Source organism: Phascolarctos cinereus, unplaced genomic scaffold, assembly GCF_003287225.1.
Source record: "Phascolarctos cinereus isolate Bilbo 61053 unplaced genomic scaffold, phaCin_HiC Scaffold_3;HRSCAF=262, whole genome shotgun sequence".
Lineage (NCBI taxonomy): Eukaryota > Metazoa > Chordata > Mammalia > Diprotodontia > Phascolarctidae > Phascolarctos > Phascolarctos cinereus.
In genome coordinates this window covers 37282384-37303530 of record NW_027555736.1, presented here as the reverse complement: position 1 = coordinate 37303530, position 21147 = coordinate 37282384, and the positions used below count along the sequence as shown (strand labels likewise).

The 21147-nt window shown below is 36.6% G+C and overlaps 1 protein-coding gene across 4 annotated transcripts in view; it reads right to left on the bottom strand.

Annotated features, from left to right (window-relative positions):
- The window catches only part of WAPL (WAPL cohesin release factor), a 104859-nt gene that overhangs the window by 13945 nt on the left and 69767 nt on the right, over window positions 1–21147 (bottom strand). For all 4 annotated transcript variants that reach the window (XM_020994577.2, XM_078150774.1, XM_078150773.1 and 1 more), the window contains 4 exons: window positions 20572–20683; window positions 12187–12414; window positions 986–1097; window positions 204–301 (listed from right to left, as the gene is read on the bottom strand). In XM_020994577.2, coding sequence (XP_020850236.1) covers window positions 204–301; window positions 986–1097; window positions 12187–12414; window positions 20572–20683 — 550 coding nt within the window. The remainder of the gene's footprint in view (window positions 1–203; window positions 302–985; window positions 1098–12186; window positions 12415–20571; window positions 20684–21147) is intronic.

Genomic DNA, 21147 nt, shown 5'->3' with positions numbered 1-21147 from the left:
ACTTACAATTTTGGCCACAAAACACAATCCATAATTAACCATTCACTTAATGCACTGCCAATTAGTTACTTGACAAATTATTGGAAATAAAAATAAAATCTTTGGAGCAAAAAGAACTTTGATGAATTTACACATAAAAAGATAAGCATAGTTATTAAAAGTTATTATCCCCAAAATTTTATCCTAAGTGAACTTGTACTTACACTCTCTAAAACCCGTAAACACCTTTCTGCTCCCCATAATGAAGCTACCAGTTTCTCTTCATCTTCATCACTACTCAAATGATCCACACATTCTTTTACTATGAAAAAAACAGGAGGAAAAATATATCTATCATGAAAATATAGAATTCTAAAACTTATACACTTAAGGCATAAAAAGTGGTGTTTATCTAACAGTATCCAAGGGTTTAACTGTGAGACGACCTTATAACTACTTCGCTAGGTCAGAAATTAAAGCCCCTTGTAACAGGGTCCTAAGAGATACCTGTTTTAAACAAATTTCATAATATACTAAAATATGTGTGTGTGTGTGTGTGTGTGTGTGTGTGTGTGTGTCTGTCTTGAAAGGTACACTCCCAAAGACTCCCAATCCTAGCTTACATGTGCACATCATATTCCTGCAAAATCAAAACATAAGCAGGAAAACAGTCAAGCACAGTATTTTTGGTTGCAGGGCCAGATAGCAGCTCCATTTAAAAGATGAAACATGGATAGGTTATAATCACTTATTTTTTTAATTTTTATTTCAACAGGAAGAAAATTTGCATTATTTTCTGCTAATTAAGAAATTAAAAAACAACAAACTACAGGTAAATGATGTAGTAGTTGGGCTTTTCAAACCGATAATATAAAAAATTCATTTAATTTATTGTGTTAATTTCAAATAAGAAATATGCTCTTTACAGAGGCAAGGTGAAAACACATTCCTTTGTAGATCCTAATTAAAAATTTTCAATGTTACAGGAAATTTATGTCTTGCATACCTTTATCTACAATATGATCAAGACCACCCAAAAGGCGCAATTCTTCTTTAAACCAGTCTCCTGCTCGCTTTGAAGTAAGGGACAATAATGTCTCCATTGCTAAATGCCCTGTCTGAAAAATCAGAATTTACTATTAATGCACAATATTTTAGCAACAACTCTCATATATAACCATTATTGATACAGACCAAAATAACTGAAAGATAACATTTGCATGGAATGACACAATAAAATATTACTAATGTTAAACAGAATGAATGATATAGGAAAGAGCTTAATGAAAGAAAAATACAATAAATTCTGTGTGAACATTCATTTGTATATATTACTAACAAGTTACGACAAAAAAGACTTTTTTTTCTCATGTAAAATCTATTTACCCCTCCTTTTAAAAATATATTCTCGTCTGTTACTGAGAAGTTGCTATCACTACTAAATATCAAAATTCTATCTACTCATGGGTGGACCAAAAATGGTGGAATAAAGACTGAGATTCACCTAAGCTCACCCAAATTCCCCTCTATACAATGTTAAAATAATGCCTCAAAACAAATTCTGAAGCAGCACAACCAACAAAAGGATGGGGATGAAACAATTTTCCAGCCCAAGACAATTTAGAATATTATCAGGAAAGGTCTGTCTCACAGGGCCGAGAGTGGAACGCAGTCCAGCAAATGGTGGTTAACAGCCCACAGAGGATAAGAAAGTCAGACAACTAAGTAGGAGCTTCTAGAGGGAACCTTCGCTGGCATTGGGAGCAGGATTCTATTGCACTGCCCATCCGAGGTTCTAGATCACAGTCCCAGAGTAAAGAAGAGCATAGACAGGAATGTGGACCCTGGACACAGCTCCAGGGAGTAAGAAGATGCTTGTGATCTCACAGATCACACAGGCCAGGAAGAAATGAAAACTTACAGACCATCAGAATTAGCTTAGAAAAGAACAGCAGGAAAAATCTAAAGGTTGGGACAGTGCCACCTCCAGCCCAGGAGTTTTTTTTTAACCCCAAAATTAAAAGTTTAGAAATAGGCTGGAAAAATGAGCAAACAACAATAAAAAAGAACCTGACTATAGAAAGTCACTAGGGTGACAGGAAAGAGCAAAACACAAACTCAGAAGAAGACAATGTTAAAAGGACTACACAAAAAGCCTCAAAAACGAGAACTGGAGTTAGGCTCAAAAGCAATTCCTAAAAGAACTCAAAAAGGCTTTTAAAAATCAAGAGCAGCAGAGGAAAAATTGGGGGGGGGGAAGAGAGAGTGATACAAGAAAATGAAAAAAAGAGTCACCTTGGTAAAGGAGGCACCAAAAAAAAAAAACCTGAAGAAAACAACACCTTAAAAAACAGAATATGCCAAATGGAAAAGAAGGTGCAAAAGTTCACCAAAGAAGATAATTCCTTAAAAATTAGAATTGGGGGAAACTAATAACTCCACATCAAGACATCAAGAAACAATAAGCAAAATTAAAAGGGAAAAGAATGGAAGAAAATGTGAAATACCTCACTGGAAAAACAACAGACCAAGGAGAGATAATTTAGGAAATATTGGACTATGTGAAAGCAATGACCAAAAATAGAGCCTAAAGGGCAGCTAGGTGGTGCAGTGGATAGAGCACCGGGCCTGGAGTCAGGAGGACCTGAGTTCAAATCTAGCCTCAGACACTAGACACTTTCTAGCTATGTGACTCTAGGCAAGTCACTTAACCCCACTGCCTAGCCAAAAAAAAATAAAATAAAATGCAACCTAGACATCATCTTTCAAGATATTAAGGAAAACTGTTCTGATATCCTAGAACCAGAGGGTAAAGTAGAAATGGAAAGAATCTATTGATCACATCTTAAGATTCCAAAATGAAAACTTATAGTCAAATTCCAGAGGTTCCAGGTCAAGGAGAAAATACTGCAAGCAGTCAGAAAGAAACAATTCAACTATAAGAAATGATGAGCAGGCAGACTTCAGAATTACCTGGAAAGACTTAAATGAACTGATGCTGAGTGAAGTGAGCAGAACCAGGAGAACATCGTACACAGTAACAGCCACAATGTGTGATGACTAACTTTGACAGACTCATTTCTCAGCAATGCAAGGATCCAAGACAACTCTAAAGGACTCCTGGTGGAAAATTATGCTCACATCCAGAAAAAGAACTACGGAGTCTGAATGCAGATTGAAGCACATTGTTTGATCTTTTTTTTTTCATTGTTTCTTCTTTCTTGTGGATTCTCCCATTGGCTCTAATTCTTCTTTACAACATGACTAATGTGAAAACAGGTTTAATATGAAGGTATGTATATGTAGAACCTATATCAGATTGCATGTCATCTTGGGGTGGGGAGAGATGGGGAGAAAATTTGGAACTAAAAAAATCTCACGGAAGTGAATGTTGAAAACTAAAAATAAAGAGAGGCTTGGAATATGATATTCTGGAGGGCAAAGGAGCTAGGATTACAACCGAGAATAACTTACTTACAAAAAATGACTCTAATCTTTTAGGGAGGAAATTGGACATTTAATGTAAGAGGACTTCCAAGCATTCCTGATAAAAAGACCAGAGCTGAAAAGAAAATGTGACTTCTTTTTTTTAATATGTTTATTTATTTTTAGTTTTCAACATTTACTTCCACAAGTTTTTGAGTTCCAAATTTTCACCCCATCGCCCCCACCAAGATGGCATGCATTCTGAATATCCCTTCCCCTAGCCTGTCCTCTCTTCTATCTCTCTCCCCTTCCCCTTCTATTTTCCTGTAGGGAGGGACAGACTTCTGTACCCCATTTCCTGTATTTCTTATTTCCCAGTAGCATGTGAAAACATATTTTTAAACATATGTTTTTAAAACTTTAGGTTCCAAATTTTCTCTCTTCGTCCCTCCCCACCCACCCTCACTGAAAAGGCAAGCAGCTCAATATGGGTTGTACATGTGCAGTTATGCAAAACACTTCCACAGTAAACATGCTGTGAAAAACTAACTCTATTTCCTTAATCCTATCCTGCCCTCCCATTTATTCCATTTTTTCTTTTGACCCTGTCCCTCCTCAGAAGTATTTACTTCTGATTACCCCCTTTCTCAATCTGCCCTCCTCTCTATCATCCCCCTGCTCTCTTGTCCCCTTCTCCCCCTATTTTCCTGTAGGGTAAGACAGATTTCCATACCCAATTGAATGTGTATATCATTCCCTCCTTAAGCCAAATCCTATGAGAATAAGATTCACTCATTCCCTCTCACCTTCCCCCATTTCCCCTCCACTGTAAGAGACTTTTCTTTTCTGTTTTTTTTTTATTTGTGAGATAATTTACCCCATTCTACCTCTCCCTTTCTTCTTCTCTGAGTATCATCCTCTCTCATCCCTTAATTTTATTCCCCAGATATGACTCCTTAATCTTCAGCTCACTCTGTGCCCTCTATCTATCTATCTACATACATATACATATAATTTTTTTCCTCCAACTACCCTAATACTGACAAAGGTCTCATGAACTATAAATATCATCTTTCCATGCAGGAATGTAAACAGTTCAATCTTAATAAGTCTCTTATGATTTCTCTTTCCTGTTTACCTCTTCATGTTCCGAAAATGTGACTTTCAAATACAAGACTTAAAAGAAGCATAAAAAGGTAAACAGGAAAGAGAAATTATAAGGGATTCTGTAAGGTTAAACTGTTTACATTCCTACATGGGAAGATAATACTTACAACTCCTAAGAACTGTCTCATTATTAGGAGAGTTAGGAGTGTACATAGACAGAAGGTGCAGGTATGAGTTGACTATGATGGGAAGATAACAACAAAAATAAAGGGATGAGAAAGAGAGATACACTGGGAGAAATGGGAAAGGAAAAGGTCGAAGGGGGTAAATTATCACACATAAAAGAGGTGTGAAAGAGCTTTTACAGTAGAAAGGAAGATAGGGCCATGATAGCTAATACCTGACCCTTACTCTCATTGGAACTGGCTCAAAGAGGGTATAGAAATCTATCTTATCCGAGAGGAAAGTAGGAGGGGAGGAGGATAAGAGAAGGGAGGGCGGATTTGGGGAGGCAGTGGCCAGAAGTAAAACACTTCTGAGGAGGAACAAGGTTATAGGACAGAAAGAGAAGGGTTAACAAGGAGTAAAAAGCAGAATAGAGGGAAATATAGTTAGTTTATCATAACTCTGAATGGGATAAACTCATTTATAAAATGGAAGTAAAAAGTAGAATGGATTACATGATTTGTCATAAAGGGTGATACCATAAGCAAATTAAGAGAGCAAGAAATTTTAGTCTACCTGTCAAGATCTATGGAAAACGGAAGAATTTATGACCAAACAAGAGATAACACAACATCATGAAATGCAAAATGGATAATTTTGATTACATTACGTTAAAAAAGCTTTTGCACAAATAAAATCAATGCAATCAATGTTAGAAGGAAAACAGAAAGCTGGGTAACAATTTTTACAACAAGTGCTTCTGACAAAGGCCTCCTCATTTCTCAAATATATAGAGAACCAAGGCAAATTTATAAGAATAGAAGTCATTCCCCAATTGATAAATGGTCAAAGGATAGAAACAGACAGTTTTCAGGTAAAGAAAGTAAAACTATCTCTAGGCATATAAAAAAATGCTCTAAATCACTATTGATTAAAGATATGCAAATTAAACAACTCTGAGGTGCCACTTCACATATCAGATTGGCTAATACGACAGAAAAGGACAAGACAAATGTGGGTGGGGATGTGGGAAAGTTGAAACATTAATACACTCTTGGTGGATTTGTGAACTGATCCGAAACATTCTGGATCTCAATTTGGAACTATGCTCAAAGTGCAATCAGACTGTGCATACCCTTTGACTCAACAATACCCCTACTAGGTCTGTATCCCAAAGAGATTTAAAGAGGAAAAGGACCTATATGTAGAAAAATATTTACAGCAGCTCTTCTTGTACTGGCAAAGAACTGGAAATTGAGGGGATGCCCACCAACTGGGGAATGGCTGAACATGTTGTGGTATCTGATTGTGAAGGAATGCCATTGTGCTGTAAAAAATGACAAGCAGGAAATTTTCAGAAAAACCTGGAAAGACTTAGATGGAACTGATGCAAAGTGAAGTGAGCAGAACCAGGAAAATACTGTACATAGTAACAGAAATACTATACAATGATCAAATGCAAATGACTTAGCTATCTCAGCAATACAATGATCTAAGACAATTCTGAGACTTACAAAAAATGCTATCCACATCCAGAGAAAGAACAGATGGAATCTGAATGCAGACTGAAACATACTTATTTTTAAAAGCTTTACTTTCCGTGTTTTCTTTTGCAATATAACCAACATGGAAATGTTTTGCATGACTGCACAGGTATAACTGATATCAAATCGCTTGCCTTCTCAATGAGGGGGGATGGGAGACAAAGGGAGAGAATTTGGAACTAAAAAAATTTTTTTAAAAGAATATAAAAAATTGTTTTCATATGTAGTTGGAAAAAATACGAAAGAAAAAAAAATTCTATCTACTTAAATCTAAAGACCAGAGCTTTCTGACAAAATAGGAAGAGCTATGGTATAAGGTTTCATTGTTAGCATGATCTCTGGACCAAACGGTCAAAATTAATTTTTCAAACAGCCACCAGAGGGAGTGTGAAGGTTTTGTTCATATTTGATTATTAAAGTGGTTTTAACAATGAGAAATAAATATTATCACTTCTCCCGCATTTACCTTTTAATAAGTAAATAAAGAGTTTTAAAATATTCTAGATGAACTACATCATTTTACAAAGAGAGGTACAGAAAACTTCGATGGCTTGCCAAAGGTTACAAAGCTATTGGCAAAAGACCTACTGCTAAAACTCCTACTTCTTCACTTAATATCCAACAAACAGGGTTTAATAAGTGCAAAGAATTTATTTTGTTAATTCATAAGAAGCTTCACTCTACAGGATGTTTAGTTCCTAGGGAAAAATATGTATTTATAGATACCTTCAATTGTTTTATTTCTGATGTTTGCCTCATAGAAAATGAGGACAGATATGATTATCATATATTTCTAAAACTGCTGCATGAGTGGAAGATGTGGCATTCTGGGCAAATCTTAAGCTCATCAGAGAATGACACAAAATTCCTTCACTGGAAAAATATCCACCTACCTATATCTATAAAGAGAGAAGAAGAAAAGGAGGAAGAATGCAAATAGGGAAAGGAAATGTGAGAAAATATTTCTGTATGAATGATCTAAAGAAACTCTTGTTTCTCTGATTGATATGCCACATAACTAGGTGAGGCATTTTTATTATTATAAGAGACAAGGACTAAGCCCCAGCTTTCTCATCTATAAAAAAAGTGAGGTTGACGTATATGATCGATCTTCAAGGATCCTTCTAGTTCTAAGAGTACAAGTCTATTTAAAAGAATTTCAAAGGATAATTAGTAAATTATTCTATTGCATTCAAAGTGGCTTCTTAAATTAAACAATGCTTAAAGTAAATAAATATTGGCTAGACCCTTGAAATTTCAGTTACATAGAAATTTTCAGCATGATTAACAATAGTAACTGGGATTTGTAGTTTTTCATTAGTGAGGTTTTTGCTGAAATGTAATTTGTCATATATGCCTTACTCTGCAAGTTTTAGCAAGTTAATTTTAACTAATCAATATTCACAGCAAAGTTTGAAAACTTTTCTTACCATTTTACAATCTTACTAAAATAATTTATTATTTGACAGACATCTTTAACACACCGAACAGAAGTCTCTGTTTGGCCAGAACAGGCTGGCCTGTCCCCAGGCTTCCCCTGACTACTTATAAACTAGAAATACTTAAAATTACTTTTTGTTTTTGGAAATGGCATGATATAAACTATGTTATTAACATGATATTTCAGAAACTATGTTGTTAACATGAGATTTCACAAAGTCAGTACCTAGACTTTGTAATTTGGCACATCTATCTCAAACTGTCTGGAGACAGGGACACTTTTTGCGCCTTGAGATTCCTACATCATCTTAAAGCAGTATTACTCTCTTACAATACAGAACTGCTGAATTTTGTAGTAAACCAAGAGATGACACTCATCCTCAGTCATACACTGCCTGATTCTAAAGAATGTCTTTAATGCGGCAGGTACAAAAGAAATTTTTTTTTTTACATGACTGGTTGGGAAAAGGGTTAAAACTTTTCAATTTATTTCTCAAATTCAGTTCACATTTTACATTATAAAACTGAGCCACAGCCTGCTCCAATATACCCTTCTCAATGTGAATCTTGGATTCTTGGGAAAATTCTCAATAAGCAGAGGCTGATATCTTTGATTTGTTCTCTAACTCCAACCTCCAGAGGGCTGTGTGTTCTACTAGCTACAAGGCACATTTTCTATCCCAAAAGTCAGACATTTTTGTCCAGTTCCAAGTTGGACTACGATAGACTCTGAGGGAGTAGAGGCCAGAAAAGTGGTTAGAAAGAAAGAGCTACAAAATCTGTAGTTCAAAGGAATGCTATAGATAAAGCATTTGATAAAGTCTCTCATGCTATTACTGTGGAAAGGATGGGGGAGATGGGGTGTACACAATAGTTCAACTCGATGGACTTGGAACTGTCGGAATAGCTTAAGACCCAAAAAGAAAAGACAATTAATGGTTCTATAAACTTGAATGATGCTCAATGGATCATTCCAGGAATCCGTAATTGGTCTACACTAATTAATTAACATCAGTGACTTGGATAATAGCATGCTTATCAAACCTGCAGATGACCCAAACTTTAGCAGTATATCTAAACATAGGATGACAAGGAAAGGATTCTAAAAGAGGAAATATGCTAGAATATGGGGCCAAAGTCATTAAAATGAAATTCAACTGGGATATATATGTAATACGTCCAAATAAATTGCTGTCACAAATACAAGAAAGGAGAAGCATGGTAGGGCAATATTCCATTTGAAAAAGATCTGCAAGTTTTAGTGAGCTATGATTTGAATATAAGTCAACAGTGTGATATTATAGCCAAGAAAGAAATGCAATCTTAGAGATGTCATGGCGTCCACAAGTAAGGTAAGAGACAAATTTTTTGTTGTCCTAGGTACCACATTTTAGTAAGAACAACATTTAAGCTGGCAGGAACTCAGGAAGCCAACGAAGATAGTAAAAAGCTTTAAGTATGGCTTTAAGTCATAGGAACCCCAACTGCAAGAAATCCAGGGCCACGCAAAACCCCATCCAGACTGGCTGGGAGAGAAGAATCAACAATAGAAGAGTACTTTTATGCACAGCCTAGGATACTCAGACACCCATGGAGGGGTGGGTGCCGCAGGAAGTGGTAGAAAACAATGACATGGCTGATTATAATGGGAGTCATTATTTCCAAACCTTTTGGTTTTTTTTTGGCTAGGCAATGGGGTTAAGTGACTTGCCCAGGGTCACACAGCTAGTAAGCGTTATGTGTCTGAGGCTGGATTTGAACTCAGGTCCACCTGCATCCAGGACCGGTGCTCTATCTACTGCGCCACCTAGCTACCCCTCAAGCCTTCTAATAAGATGGAGGACCACCAAGTCATACCATCTGCCCTGACGCAATGTTTTCCAAACCCCTGGGCCCAGGGAAAACACCTTTTCTATTTTGGCCTAACCTGAATTGTCCTTTGAGGTCTCTTCTATCTATTAGTTCTAAAGTTCTCTGCATTTGTATCCATGGAGTGCTGACAGAACAGGCCCAAGAGACAGGGAATATTACTTTCCACTGGTGTGCTGGGAAGGTATCAATCAATGGGCTTATCATACAGTCTTAAAATGCAATGGTAGTAAAGAATACAAGGCTCCAGAAAAGGTAAACATTCAATGATACTGTTTTCCTTTCTTACTTGGGGTCTCTAATGAAGTCATTCCACAAAATATCCAGGCGTTCAGTAGACTGGGTTTTTGTTTTATTTTTTACAGCCGGGAGGGTGGGGGTGAGGTGTCCCTATGTGAAATACAGAGGTGTTCTGGATCATCAATATTGGTAATTTAGGAGGAAAAAACATAAGCATCAGAGATGGGATTTGTATTATATGAAAAGAAGGGCATATGAATTTGGAACTACAACCCCAAAATTACCAAACTGCATACCCAGCAATGGGTCTACTAGGTCCCTACCCCAAAAAGATCAAAGAAAGAAGAAAAAGATTTTATGTACAAAAATATGTATAACTGGTCTTTTTTGCAGGGGCAAAGAACTAAAAATTAAGTGTGTATCTAACAAATCTGTAATAGCTGAATAAAAATATGAATGTGATGGATTATTATTATGCCATAAAACAATGAAGGGGAGGTTTTAAAGAAACCTGGGGAGACTCATAAGAACTGATGAGAGCACAGTAAGCAGAACTAGAAGAACAACTTAAAACTACAACAACACCACTATAAAGAAACAATTTTAAAAGATAAGAATTCTGATCAACTCAATGACCAACCAAAATTCCAGAGGGCTGATGATGAAGCATGCTACCCACCTCTTGACAAAGAGGTGATGAACTCAGGGTGCAGAATGAGACACATTATTTTTTGGAGGTGGTCAATGTGGGAATTACCCTAGGCAAGTCACTTAACCACTCTCAGCCTCAGTATCCTCATCTGTAAAATAGGGATAATAATAGCACCTACCTCACATGGCCTTTTTGAGGATCAAATGAAGAGTACCTGTAAAGTTTCTGGCTTTTTTTTTTAAGCAAACCTTAAAGCACTATAAGTGGAGCTATTCTGTCATTATTATTATTATTGTTGATCACATATAATTGTTACAAGGTTCTTGCTTTTCTTTTACTTTTCCAGTGGGGGGCAGGGAGAGGTTAAAAAAAAAAAGGCTTGACAAATGAAAATAGAATTTAAAGGAAAAAAAGGGAGGAGGGGGGAGAGGGGAAATGGAAACAGGAACCATAAATCACACACACAAGCTACAGCTACCACTTTAAAATATATCACAAGAATTTTAACAAAATGATCAAAAGTATGAAACTTTAAACAAGGGTATATAGAGCAACGAATACGTTGCATTGGCTCTTGTTTCTACTTCTACCAATTTACACTTTTCTGGCAACCACCAGTAAATGAGTAAGTTCTTATTTCAACTATACAATTCCCAACCCAACTGTTTATATCAACACTTCAAGGCAACGACCTTTCCTAAGTGAAAAAAAATGAATATGCTTTCTAAACTAAACTTTAGTCCTAGTTAAATAATTTGAAATGAATCAAAGAAATATGCAGAATATGTCACCTACTTCTAAATCAATTATATCAATTATAAAAATACTCCGAAACAAATCTAACTGACTATTCTTTTAAAAGTACAGCTTTATCCCAGTTAAATATAATGGCACTAGAGATGAGGAATATATCTTAGCAGATAATAGCTATGTACTCATTTCATGTCGTAAGTAAATTATCAATATAATATTGTGAATTTCCTTTAGGTTGCTTAATTTCATTAGGTGGCTGCTGGATGATGCAGTGAATAGAATATTGGTCCAGGAGTCAGGAAGACCTGAGTTCAAATGCAGCCTCAGAAATGCATGAGCTTTGTGACTCTGGCAAAGTCACTTAACCTATATCTGCCTCCCTTCCCTCAACTATATAAAGGGGACAATAATGGTACATACATCCCAGGGTTGTTGTGAGGAAAAAAAATTAGGTAATATTTTAAAAGCATTTTGCAAACCTTAAAGCACTACATAAATACTAGCTATTATAATTCATCACATTATTTATAACAGATCAGTGCAATACTTCAAAAGCTTATAAAAGTTAACAAGAGCATTAGAATTGTTTGCACTATCTACCACAGAAATATCATGGTAAAGAAAGTCTTTTAAAAAAGAAGTCTTTATTTAAATGATATTAAGCAGTGGAGTAAGAACAAAAGCATACTAACAATCTGAGTAGGGAGTGACTTTAGATATCTATTAGCCAAACCCATTCATTTGATGATATGGCAAAACAAAGTCCAGTGAGGAAAAACTACTTACCACATATCACAAAGCCAATTAACAGCAGAAACAATAACACAACACACATCTTGACCCTCCACCCCGGTACCTGTGCTCTTTCTACTTACTCTTAGTACTAATATGAAAGTAATGGAGGAAAAGTGCAATTTGGTGAATAGCTATCATTAGCCAGAACTACAAACAATTTCTCTAGGTAGGGGTGTCGATTCACTAAATGTAAATATAGTTTTAAGGAAGACTCACCGTAATATTTTCCAAATCAAGGTGTTTGTTGTGTACAGTCTCACAGAGTCGCCGGATTTTTTCTTTAATTTTGTTCATGTCCTTTTCGTTCAGTAGCTTCGATGATGAAGCATCTTGTTCCAGCTCCAGAAGTCGAATCATAAGGTCTAGACTAGCTCTATCAAGATCCATGTTCAAACGGTCTCTACTTAGTATATACATAAGAGCTGCTGTGCAAAGGGACAAATTCTTTTAAAAAAGAAGAAAGAGAAAAGTTTTAAGTAGCAAGTCAAATTTTGAGCAAATGAGGCAAATTCCTAAGTTTATGGCGTCAATATTCCAAAAGACTGAACTGATTTATGTGTAACAATGATTTTAACTCACAAATTGAAAGAATTTTTATTACAATGAGTTTGAAGTTCTTTAGCATGCAAAAGGTTACAGGATTTCTTAAATTTTCCTTCACTGGAGTATAGAAAGTAAGTCAAATTTTTGCTTGACCATTTGGGGTTAAACATTTGGAAAAACAAATAAAACATTTTTCAGTTAAATGTCATCATTTGGGAAAACAAACTACATTTTCATCTTTATTAAATGCCTTTTATACCCTGGATAAGAGAAACGGCATTTCAAAATACTGAAATGTTCAACTCCTTATAAGCTTTTACATGTATGTTCACTGAGTTTTTACTGACACACACACAGTCTGGAAAGTAACAGCTTTTCCATATGTAATGTGAGATCAAACACATATTATAGTGGCTATAGAATGAATACCTGTCCCCAAGTCATTCTCCCTCCTTTCCCAGGAATTCAATTCTAGCTCACTGTATTCTCCTGCCTTTTTACCTAGGAAACTTAAATATCTATATAGATGTTCCCTCAAACTGTCACTAAAGTCTCAATTTTCAGCTGTCCCATGACCTACTCCTTCACTCCACCTCAAAAACAAAAAGAGATGGTCACATACTGGATCTTACCATAATCTGTAAGTGTCTACCATTCCATCTCTCCCCATGCCTCCCCCCTTTATAAATTAATTCTTTGTCCTCATCCACAGAGCCAATTCCTCCCACTGAACAGTATTTCCTTATGACATTACCCCTGCTCTGACTTCACTTCCCTCCAACCTTGACCTTATAGTTAGCCAGCTGAACTCTCCCTACACTGTCTTCTACTCTTGAATCTCTTGAATTGTTGTCCTACAACTGGGGCAATTCTTGCTAAAACTCACCACTAGATCATTCCTACCACCTGACTCCTCCCCTCCTACTCAAATGTGGTTATAGGATTACAGGAAGTTATGAATAATATCCAACTTCAACCAGGCCCTTGCTGCAAATGCAGCAAGGCAATTCTTTTATTCTTTCCTAATTAATCTTTAAATCAAGAAACTGCTGAACAGGTCTACTATAAATCTGTTATATGTCAACTAGGCCATCATGGTGGCAAAGCTATCCTTTGACATATGCTTAATCATCTCACTATAGTGCCCTTTTCAAACTTTTCATCCCTTCTAAAACCTTCTGTGGATCTTCTGCCCCCACTCAGATGAGAACCTTACCTCATATTTCATTAAAAAGGGGGGGGGGGAGGCAATTTGCTAAGAGCTCCTTCCTCATCTCACATAACTTACATAACTTCTTCCACCTCAGTCTTAAATGAAGGGGTAGTCCTCATTTCCAAGGTAAAGCCCTATATATGCACATGTAATATTATTCCACCCCAACTTCTTCAACATTATCCCTTCTATCATCCTCACTCACTAATCTTAATTTCTCCCTGTTTGTTGGCTGTTTCTTTGCTGCCTACAAACAGTCTCCCCCATCCTTGAAACAAAGAAAAAAACACCCTTACTTGATCCATTAATTCTCTCCAGCTGCTGTCCTGTGTTTTTCCTCCTAAAGAGGAAGGTTATGGAAAGTTAACAGACTTGAGAAGGATATCTACAATCTATACCTCCATTTTTTTTACCTCTCAACTCACTTCTAAACCCTCTGCCAGTCTGGCTTCTGTACTCATGATTAGACTGAACCTGTTCTCTCCAAAGTTACCAATGATCTCTTAAACTGCCAAATTCAGTCAATCAATAAACATTTATTACATGCCTACTTTGTGCCAGGGACCACACTAAGAGCTGACAACACAAAGGCAAAAGACTGCTCTCCAGGAGTTCACAGACTAATGAGGGAAACAACATGTAAACAACTGCATACTATATACAGGGCACATCAAGAGGGAAGGCACTAGAATCAAGGGGAAGAGGTAAGGCTTCCAGTAGAAGGCAAGATTTTTGCTGGGACTGGAAGGAATGTTGGGCAGCCAGGAGGGAGAGATGAAAAGGGAGAGCATTAGCGGCATGCAAGACAGCCAATGAAAATGCCCAGAGTTGGGAGATGGACTGTCTTGTTTGTGGAACTGGAAGGAGGCTAGGGTCAACAGAGACAGCAGAATCTGTGGGGGCAGCATTTGGGGTACATAAAGTTTAAAAAAGACTGGGGTGGTGGTGGTTATGAAGGACTTTGAGTGCCCAGATTTTATATCTGATCCTCAAAGTGACAGGGGAGCCAACTAGAGTTTACTGAGTAGCAAGGTGATATGTCAGACTTGCACATTAGGAAGATTTCTTTAACAGTTGAGCAAAGGATAGAGTGGAGTGAGGAGAGACTTGAGGCAGATGACCAATCATGACCTTTTCTCAATCTTTATTCTTCTTGACCTCTCTGAAGTCTCCGACTTAGTTGATCACTCTCTTCTCCTTGATACTCTCAACTCTGGGGTTTTCAATGTTCCCTCCTGATTCTTTTCCTGCTTGTCTAACCACCCCTCAGTTTTCTTCGCTGGATCTTCAATGAGGTTTCTCCAAAGGTTCTATCTTAGGCCCTCTTCTTTCTCTATACTATTTCTCTTAGTAATGCCATCAGCACCCATGAATTTGGTTATCTTTATCTAGATGATTCTAAGATCTCTTCATCCATCCTAACCCTCTCTATTGACCTCTAGTCTCTCATCTTTGTCTATGAACACCTGAAACTTGATATCCTGTAGACATTTCAAAACTAGCAGGTCCAAAATGAAATTCATTACTGTTCCCCTCTCCCAAATCACCCTTTCCCCAATTTCCCTATTAGTGTTCAAGGCACCACCATCCTCCAAGTCACCTAGGCTCTCAAGTTAAGCATTATCTAACCCCTTCCTCATATTCAAACAATTACCAAGTTGATTCTACTTTTGAAACATCTCTTGTATAAGCCCAAACTTGTTCCTCTTGCATACTTCTCTATTTCTATCAAAAGCACCACCATTCTTCCAGTCTTCTAGGTATTATTAACCTCGACTCCTCACTCTTCTTCACCTTACATCCAATCAGCCACCAAATCTCACTGTGTCACCTCTACATCTTTCTCATCTTAGCCCTCTCTCTTTAGTCACACAACTCACACCTTAACTCAGGCACTTATCACCTCCTGCCTAAATTTATTACAAATGTTTCTTAATAGGTTTCAATGCCTCAAGTCACTCCACCTTCTAGTCAAAATAATTTTCCTTAACAGTAGACCTGTCATGTCAAGGAATATGTCATTTCCTTACACAACCATCTCCAGTAGCTTCCTAGGCCTCTGGGATAAAACACCAAGTCCTTCACAACCCTTTGCCAACCTATCTTTCCAGGCTCACTGGACAGTAGTCTCTCTCCCACATTCTGCAATTCAGCCACATTTGCCTCCTTTCTGTTCCTCACAGATTACATTCCAACTTCCATTTCCATGCCTATTCCATCCATTCTATTTGTATCTCTGGTGCCAAGCACAGTAACTGACACATAGGAGACATTTTGCACTTGTAGACTAACTGAAATGAACACATTTGGATTTCATTTAAACATGATTAGATTTATGTAAAATCTCCAAAGTCACTGAGCTTACATACCTGGTACATTCTGACAAATATGTTTTTATGGTTTCAGAAGTAGACCTTCACTAAGGCTAATGATCCACTTACCCTATGCATTAATGACCAAATTCTATATTTGAGACCTTGCCCATTCCCAACCACTATTCTTAACCTCAAGCGTCATATATTGACAGGGATAGGAAATTACTGCACTGAGAGTTTAAAATAGAAACTTCAAGGTAGTCTGATGACAAAGAGACTGCAAAATGGTTACGTGCACACACACCCCCACCCATTCAACATATATTAAAAAACAAAGAAATGGGTTGGAGTTAAAGTAGCTAATGTAAGCATCATTGACCATTTTCAGTTCTAACTGGTCTTGAAACAGTTTAAGCTCTCAAAGTCAATCTGTCCAAATGACATCACTTCAAAATAATTAACTTCGGAGGACTTCACTGGCTTAGTATTAACTTTTGTTGTTATTATGTGTAGCAGCTAAATAGGCTTGAAAGGATGTGTCATATGAAAGAACATATTAGGCTTCCTAAATTTCTAAACAATTTCTTGTTTTCATCCGCCCAGGATTTTCATATTCCACAAAAATTTAATAAATGCCTGGACTGTGTGCATGGCTCTATTCCAGGTGCTTCGGGGCATATAAGACAGGCTCTATCCTCAAGAATTTTACAATTTAGTTGGGACAATGTATAAACATGTATGTACTTATGTGCATAAATGCACACCCATATTTTTACATTGACATTTTTGAGATATACACACACCTAGCAATGTAATTTGTGTCAAAGGCAACACTTTTTGTAGTAGCAAAGAACAGGGAATAAAATATTGGTTCATTAATTAGGGTAGGTTTAACCAAGATATGCCATATGAACATATTGACATATTACTATTGTCTGTAAGAAAATAATCAAGAGAGAAACATGATAAAACTCAAATGAACTGATTTAAAGTAAATCAAACAGAACTAGGAAAACAATATACATGACAACACTGTAAATGAAAACCAACAACAAAAAACAAAACACAAACAAACACTACGGCCACCAAAATAATCTAAACTGAATGCTGCAAAATTTTAATGACCAAGTTTGGATCCAAAGAAGAATTATAAGGAGGCATGTTGCCACCTTCTTTGAAAATGGATGGGGTGGGGGCAGGTGTCTATGAGCATAGAACACAGAATATAGTATCAGATTTTTCAATCTGCTGGTTTTACTGATCAGTTTTCTTCCCTTCTTTGTTATAAGAGATGGTTCTCTGGGAAGAGTAGCTGGGAAAGGATACATTGGGAAATGTGTGTGATCCATGTTTTGAGTACTTGAGTAAAACAATTACGTTAAGACTTTAACAGTTTGTACAAAACAAAAACTTTTTTATGAAGGCTTAGATCTATAATTTCATCAATACAGGGAATCCTATGGAGGTCAAGAAACTCCTTCCAATGAGGCAGAGTAGCAATTCCTCTGTAACTAATAATCTTACAGAAGTGTCTGGTGGGGGCACTGAGGTTAAGTGATTTGTGCTTCCTGATCCCAAGGCTGGCCCCTCTATCCAGCACTGCATATTTCATCTTGAGAAAAAAAGGTTAATTTGACATAACTAATTCAGACTGTAAAAATATTAAAGTGTGAGTACTTCCTTCAAAGCCTTTGAAAACAAAAGCTCTTCCGTGACATTAGGAGACTTACTAGCTGCCATAACCAAAAGAATTCATCACTGGATGGTTCATCCTGAAGATGAACTACTCTGCACTTACTCATTCTGTCTGTTACTAGACACACACCCTTGGCCTTTTAGCCTAAAAACATTTGCATCGCCTGGCAGAGCCCTGAAGAACCTTGATACTATGACAATTTGCTATAATTTTGAGAAAATTACTGCTAGAAGTAGAAATAATATAGCATTGTTCTGGCAACCTTTATCTTGTCCTTTTAAAACTTCTTATTACTTAAGATGTAAACATATGCCTATACAAATTAGCAAGTGATAGCTTTCCAGTAGCTAAGGTCTAGGTCTATTAAGCATAAAAATAAATTTACTATTAAAATCATTGGGCCAGAAATTATTAAAAATGGTTACTCAATTGAAATTTATCAACTGACCACAACAGTCAACTTTCATAATACAGCTTTCTGCATGCCCTGACATGACTCATTTGGAATAACACCTCCTCCCCCCCGCCCCAATCCCCCTTCCATTTAGGTGAGAGAATTTAGAGCTAGGATAGACTACAAAGATCAACCTCCTCATTCTTCATAGCTGAGGAAACTGAGGCCCAGGGAGAAGTGACTTGCCCTAGAGGTGACAAAGTGAGTTAATGGAAGATCTGGGATTTGAACACAGGACTTTTGATTCAAAATTCTTTTCATATATCGTCACTGCTGCTTATTCGTCTTAGTCTATAAAATATCGTTTCTATCTTACATCTAAGTTACCCCTTTTACTCTTCCCTTTGGCCCTTCTATAAATCAGATTTAAAACAACAATAATGGCTCACATAATTAATATGTTTTATAGGAGGCAGTTTCAAGTATTAACACCCCTACTTTACAGATGAGAAAAAACGATGGTTAGAGAGGGGAAACGACTGACCAGTGAAAGGACAGAAGACCTGAACTTAGGTCTTCCAAGCTCTAAATCTAGCTTTCTTTCCACTACACCAGTACAATTCCAGAGTAGGCTCCAATCAGATTACAATGTGATTGGGGAATATTTAACAAAATAAGTAAAAATATAATAGAACAGAGGCAGCTAGGTGGTGCAGTGGACAGAGCACTGGCCCTGGAGTCAGGAGGACCTGAGTTCAAATCCAGTCTCCGACCAGACACTTGACACTTACTGGCTGTGTGACCCTGGGCAAGTCACTCAACCCCAACTGCCCTGTCCCCCAAAAAATAATAGAACATAAATAATGTTAATATGTTGTTTTGAGCTTGACATCTCTGCACTACACCACATCCTAAAAACAATCGAAATGAATAAACTGCTAAAGGAAAAAAAATTATACAGTGTTTTAAGGTTTGCAAAGTGCTTTACACATTATCTCATTTTACAGATTAGGCTATGTGACTTGAATATGGTCAACACAGCTAATGCAGAACTGAGATTCAAACTCAAGTTTCTGATTTCAAGCCTGTCCCTCTCCACTCACTATGCCTTACCCCCTTTCCCCCTAATTTTGTCTAATGAATATAGCAATCTACTTATACACACCTCATTATCTCTTGATCATATCTGAATCGCTTTGGTCTTTAATCAAATTTTTCAAAGTACTTGGTATAGCTTCTTGAACAAAGTAACCATCTCAGACTGGACAAGACAGTACAATTCAATTAACTGACATTCAATCCCTAATTTTTTTTTTAAACCTATACTACATTTTTAGTCAAGGGAATCAGTAACTTAGCTGAAAAATAGGAGATTATTACAAAAATGAGCCTCCAGGTTATTTCCTAGGGTCCGTGTACAGTCTTACCTTTTGCAACTCAGGTACCATCTAGCAAAAACTATAGGGTAATAACCATGATGCACTGGAAAGATTCTAAGTCAAAGACAGATTTAACTACTACTAAAACTATTACAACGGTAGTAAAGCATACTAGTATATTCTAGCAAGATGGCAACAACAAAATATGAAACAAAATGGGTTGTCTAGGTAAAATCAAATTAAATAGAAAATTCTACACAGTAAACATATATTTAACTATACCAGTGTTGTCAACTCTACATCACAATGAAACACCAGGCCAATATGCTTCATATATAATATAGCATATGTAAGGGTAGCTAGGAGAATTCTATTATTGCTTAAATGTACACTTTTGTCTAGGCCTGATCAATGCATCCTTATTTCCTACTTGCATTTAGCAATTCTCTTTTCCGTATAGCTAGACACAAAAAAGTCATATGGGACACATTCGGTCACTAGAACTACTTTGCAGACCAATATCTCTCTATGCTACTAGCATCTAACTGCATTAGAAGATAGGGATTTCTCAATACATCTTACCAATCATGAGAAGTACAGGGCTTACAGAATTAAGCATTAAATATTAAACACAGCTTAGAAAAACAAGAGAGAAATGGAAAATATAACTCAGGTCAGAAAACATTTTCCCTACTCAAAGAATTTTTTTAAAACAGCAAGTTCAGGGGCACCTAGGTGGTACAGTGGATAGAGCTCTGGCTTTGGAGTCAGGAAGACCTGAGTTCAAATCTTGCCTCAAACATTTAACACTAGCCGTATGACCCTGGGCAAGTCACTTAACCCCACTTAAAGCCTCACCAAAAAGAAAAACAAAAACAAAAAACATCAAAAACATCAAGTTCAATCATTTTCAATATAAGATAATTATAATAAATATAATCCCAAGAAATAAATGTTTCCATGAGAAATTACAAAGGGAGGGGCAGAATTTGAAACTGAAAATTTTAAAATGAATGCTTGTTAAAAACAACAAGATGTCAGATCCTAGAAAATTAAAATACCTGGTGGTGTTGTGAATCATCCAGTGTTTTAAAAACCATGGCCACCATCCCATGTGCTCTCAGGTGCATTCGGAAACCGGGCATGGCGCATTTAGTGGCCAAGCTAATAACACTGTAAGAAAATAAGCTAGTTTAGCAAACAGTATTAATTTTTGATTTAGTAAAAATTACAAAACAAAAAACACATTTTGAAGACACAAAATATAAGTTTTAATCAAAATATTTATTGAGTGCATGCTATGTGTATATTGCCACAATGAACAATATATGTAAACAAACGCAGGAAAAACATACAGTCCTTTGGGGCCATACACGGACTAAGATTCAGTCCTTTTATTTTAAGATGACAACAATTTTGTAAAAAGACTAGCTGAATGGTTCTTTTACAACATGAATATTTTCCACAAATATAAATATCAATGTATTAGTAAGGTGATAAGTATAACCCAGTCTCACAATTTCCTTGGTTTTCATGACACTCCACTTTTATGATTTCTCTACTGACTTATGCCTGTCTCTTTTACAGGTATCTTATTTCCAACCTGTGAACATCATATATCTCCCATGATTTGACAA